Source organism: Chrysochloris asiatica, unplaced genomic scaffold (assembly GCF_000296735.1).
Source record: "Chrysochloris asiatica unplaced genomic scaffold, ChrAsi1.0 scaffold00158, whole genome shotgun sequence".
Lineage (NCBI taxonomy): Eukaryota > Metazoa > Chordata > Mammalia > Afrosoricida > Chrysochloridae > Chrysochloris > Chrysochloris asiatica.
Window position 1 is genome coordinate 7,981,495 of NW_006408676.1, and position 2,468 is coordinate 7,983,962.

Sequence of the window (2,468 nt, forward strand, 5' to 3'; positions counted from 1 at the left end):
GTGGAGTCGGTACTAACTCATAATGACTTTATGTACAACAGAATGAAACACTGCCGGTCCTGTGCCAATCTCACAAACATTGCTACACTCGAGCTCATTGCTGCTGCCACTATGCCAATCCATCTCATTGGGGGTCGTCCTCTTTTTCACTGATCTTCCACTTTACCAAGCATAATGTCCTTCTCCAGACACTGGTCCCATCAGATAATATGTCCAAAGTATAAGAGATGAAGTCTGGCTATCCTAGCCTCTAAGGAACATTCTGGCTGTACTTCTTGTTGGAAGAAGTTACTAATGCTCTGCTTTATTATGGGGATGTATGTATGTATGTATGGACTACAATTACCCAGAGGCAGAGAGAAGAGAATGTAATAGATTCTCTGAGGCTGCTTTTTTTTTTTTTAAAAAAAAACTGCTTTACTACTATCTTGAAGAATATTTAATGGCAGATGCAATTTTGAAATAGATATTTTGAAAGTAGATGTTTCTGTTTACACCTCCAAAGATTCTGAATATTATTAGGTCCAATTTGACTCTGCTAGTGTATTTTAAACAAATCTACATAGATTTTCATTAGGAACATTTATATTAGGAAAAATGATTCCAACTCTCTGGTTCTTAGAACTAGAAAGTTAGAAACCCTGGCACATACATTAGATGTTAAAGTAAAGGAAGATTACAAAACAGCCTTTTCTTTCATTGATTTAAATTTCATATAAGCATGCTTATTCTTCTATCAGGCATTTCCTTCCCTTTCGTTTATATACATGTAATCTGAGACATAGATTTGAAGCAATTGTTTCAAGGAGCAATTGTTCCTTGAAAGCAAGCATGATCTCAGAATCAGGTGTTGGGAGGAATGTGAAGTCTGAGAATGACAAATAGTGACAGGATCTCCTTTTTGCCCATATTTGAGGATGACGTATGCATGTACCATGTCTAGAGATTTTAGAAGATACTGAAACTGTACTTCTCCTACTTCTTTTAGCAGATGTGAACAACAAGGAAATGCAAATTGGAAACCAGACTTCCGTGTCTCATTTCATTTTGGTCGGCTTGCACTACCCACCGCATCTGGGTGTACCATTCTTTCTAATTTTCCTTGTTATCTATGTCCTCACTGTCTCTGGCAATGGGATCATCATCATCACAATCTTGGTGGACATCCGGCTCCACCGTCCTATGTACTGGTTCCTCTGTCACCTTTCCTTCCTGGATATGACCATTTCCACTGCCATTGTCCCCAAAATGCTGACTATCTTTCTCTTGGATAATAGAGTAATCTCCTTTGTGGGCTGTGCAATCCAACTCTTTTCTTTCCATTTCCTGGGCTGTACTGAATGCTTCCTTTACACACTCATGGCTTATGACCGTTTCCTGGCCATCTGTAAACCTTTACACTATGCCACCATCATGACCCGCAGCGTCTGTACTTACCTGGCTTTTGGCACCTGGTTTGGAGGCACCCTCCACTCACTCTTCCAAACAACTTTCATATTCCGGCTGCCCTTCTGTGGTCCAAACCAAGTAGACTACATCTTCTGTGACATTCCTGCCATGCTGTACCTAGCCTGTGCTGACACCACCATCAATGAGTTGGTCACCCTTGTGGACATTGGCTTCCTGGCCCTCACCTGCTTCGCACTTATCCTTACTTCCTATGGCTATATAGTAGCTGCCATCTTGAGAATCCGTTCTGCTGATGGGCGTCGCAATGCCTTCTCCACCTGTGCTGCCCACCTCACTGTTGTCATTGTTTATTATGTTCCCTGCACTTTCATTTACCTGAGGCCTAACTCACATGAATCTCTGGATGGGGTGGTGGCCGTCTTCTACACTGTCATTACTCCCTTGCTTAACCCCATCATCTACACACTCCGAAATAAAGAGATGAAGGCAGCACTAGGGAGACTGGTAGGACGCAAGGAGGTGCAGACTCACTGACTCCACCCACTGCGGACACAGAGTAGAAACTAAAATTCAGAACACCAAATAATTGGGCAGATTTATGACAAAAGGAGAACAAAAAATGTTTATAAAAAGAGTATGACTGCTAGGTTGTTGTTAAGTGCTGTCGAGTTGGCTCTGATCCATAGCAACCCTGTATAGGTTTTCTGAGGACCAGCCAGTGAGCTTGAACCACCGACTTTGCAGATCAAACTGCTTTGCAGTCTAGGGAATTAACCCACAGCGCCACACTAGGACTCCAGTATTTCTAGATAGAGAGGTGGAAACCCTTCAAAATTCCACTTTATAATCCACTCCCAGAATATGATTTCCCAAATTTCTTCTTTCTGTAGCAATACAAAGAAACCAAAGCAATCAACAAGAATAGCACCATTAGAAAAGATCCAAGATAAGTAAAATGTCCATATAAAAGGTGATTTTTCTGTGGTATCCATTTGCATATATACCATAGCATCTAAATCCTACACTGATGATGGAATGACTCTTGTTAGTTGCTTTCA

General features: G+C 41.3%; 1 protein-coding gene across 1 annotated transcript; it reads left to right on the plus strand.

The window, feature by feature from the left end:
* Positions 1-924: 924 nt before the first annotated feature.
* On the plus strand, positions 925-1,944 carry LOC102821859 (olfactory receptor 10G6-like). The gene has a single exon (XM_006871032.1). It carries the CDS (start codon positions 925-927, stop codon positions 1,942-1,944), a length of 1,020 nt encoding a protein of 339 aa, XP_006871094.1.
* The last annotated feature ends 524 nt before the right edge of the window (positions 1,945-2,468 follow it).

Excerpts from the sequence above, each read along its gene's own strand:
- LOC102821859 (XM_006871032.1), top strand. The coding sequence starts at position 925 with ATGCATGTACCATGTCTAGAGATTTTAGAAGATACTGAAACTGTACTT.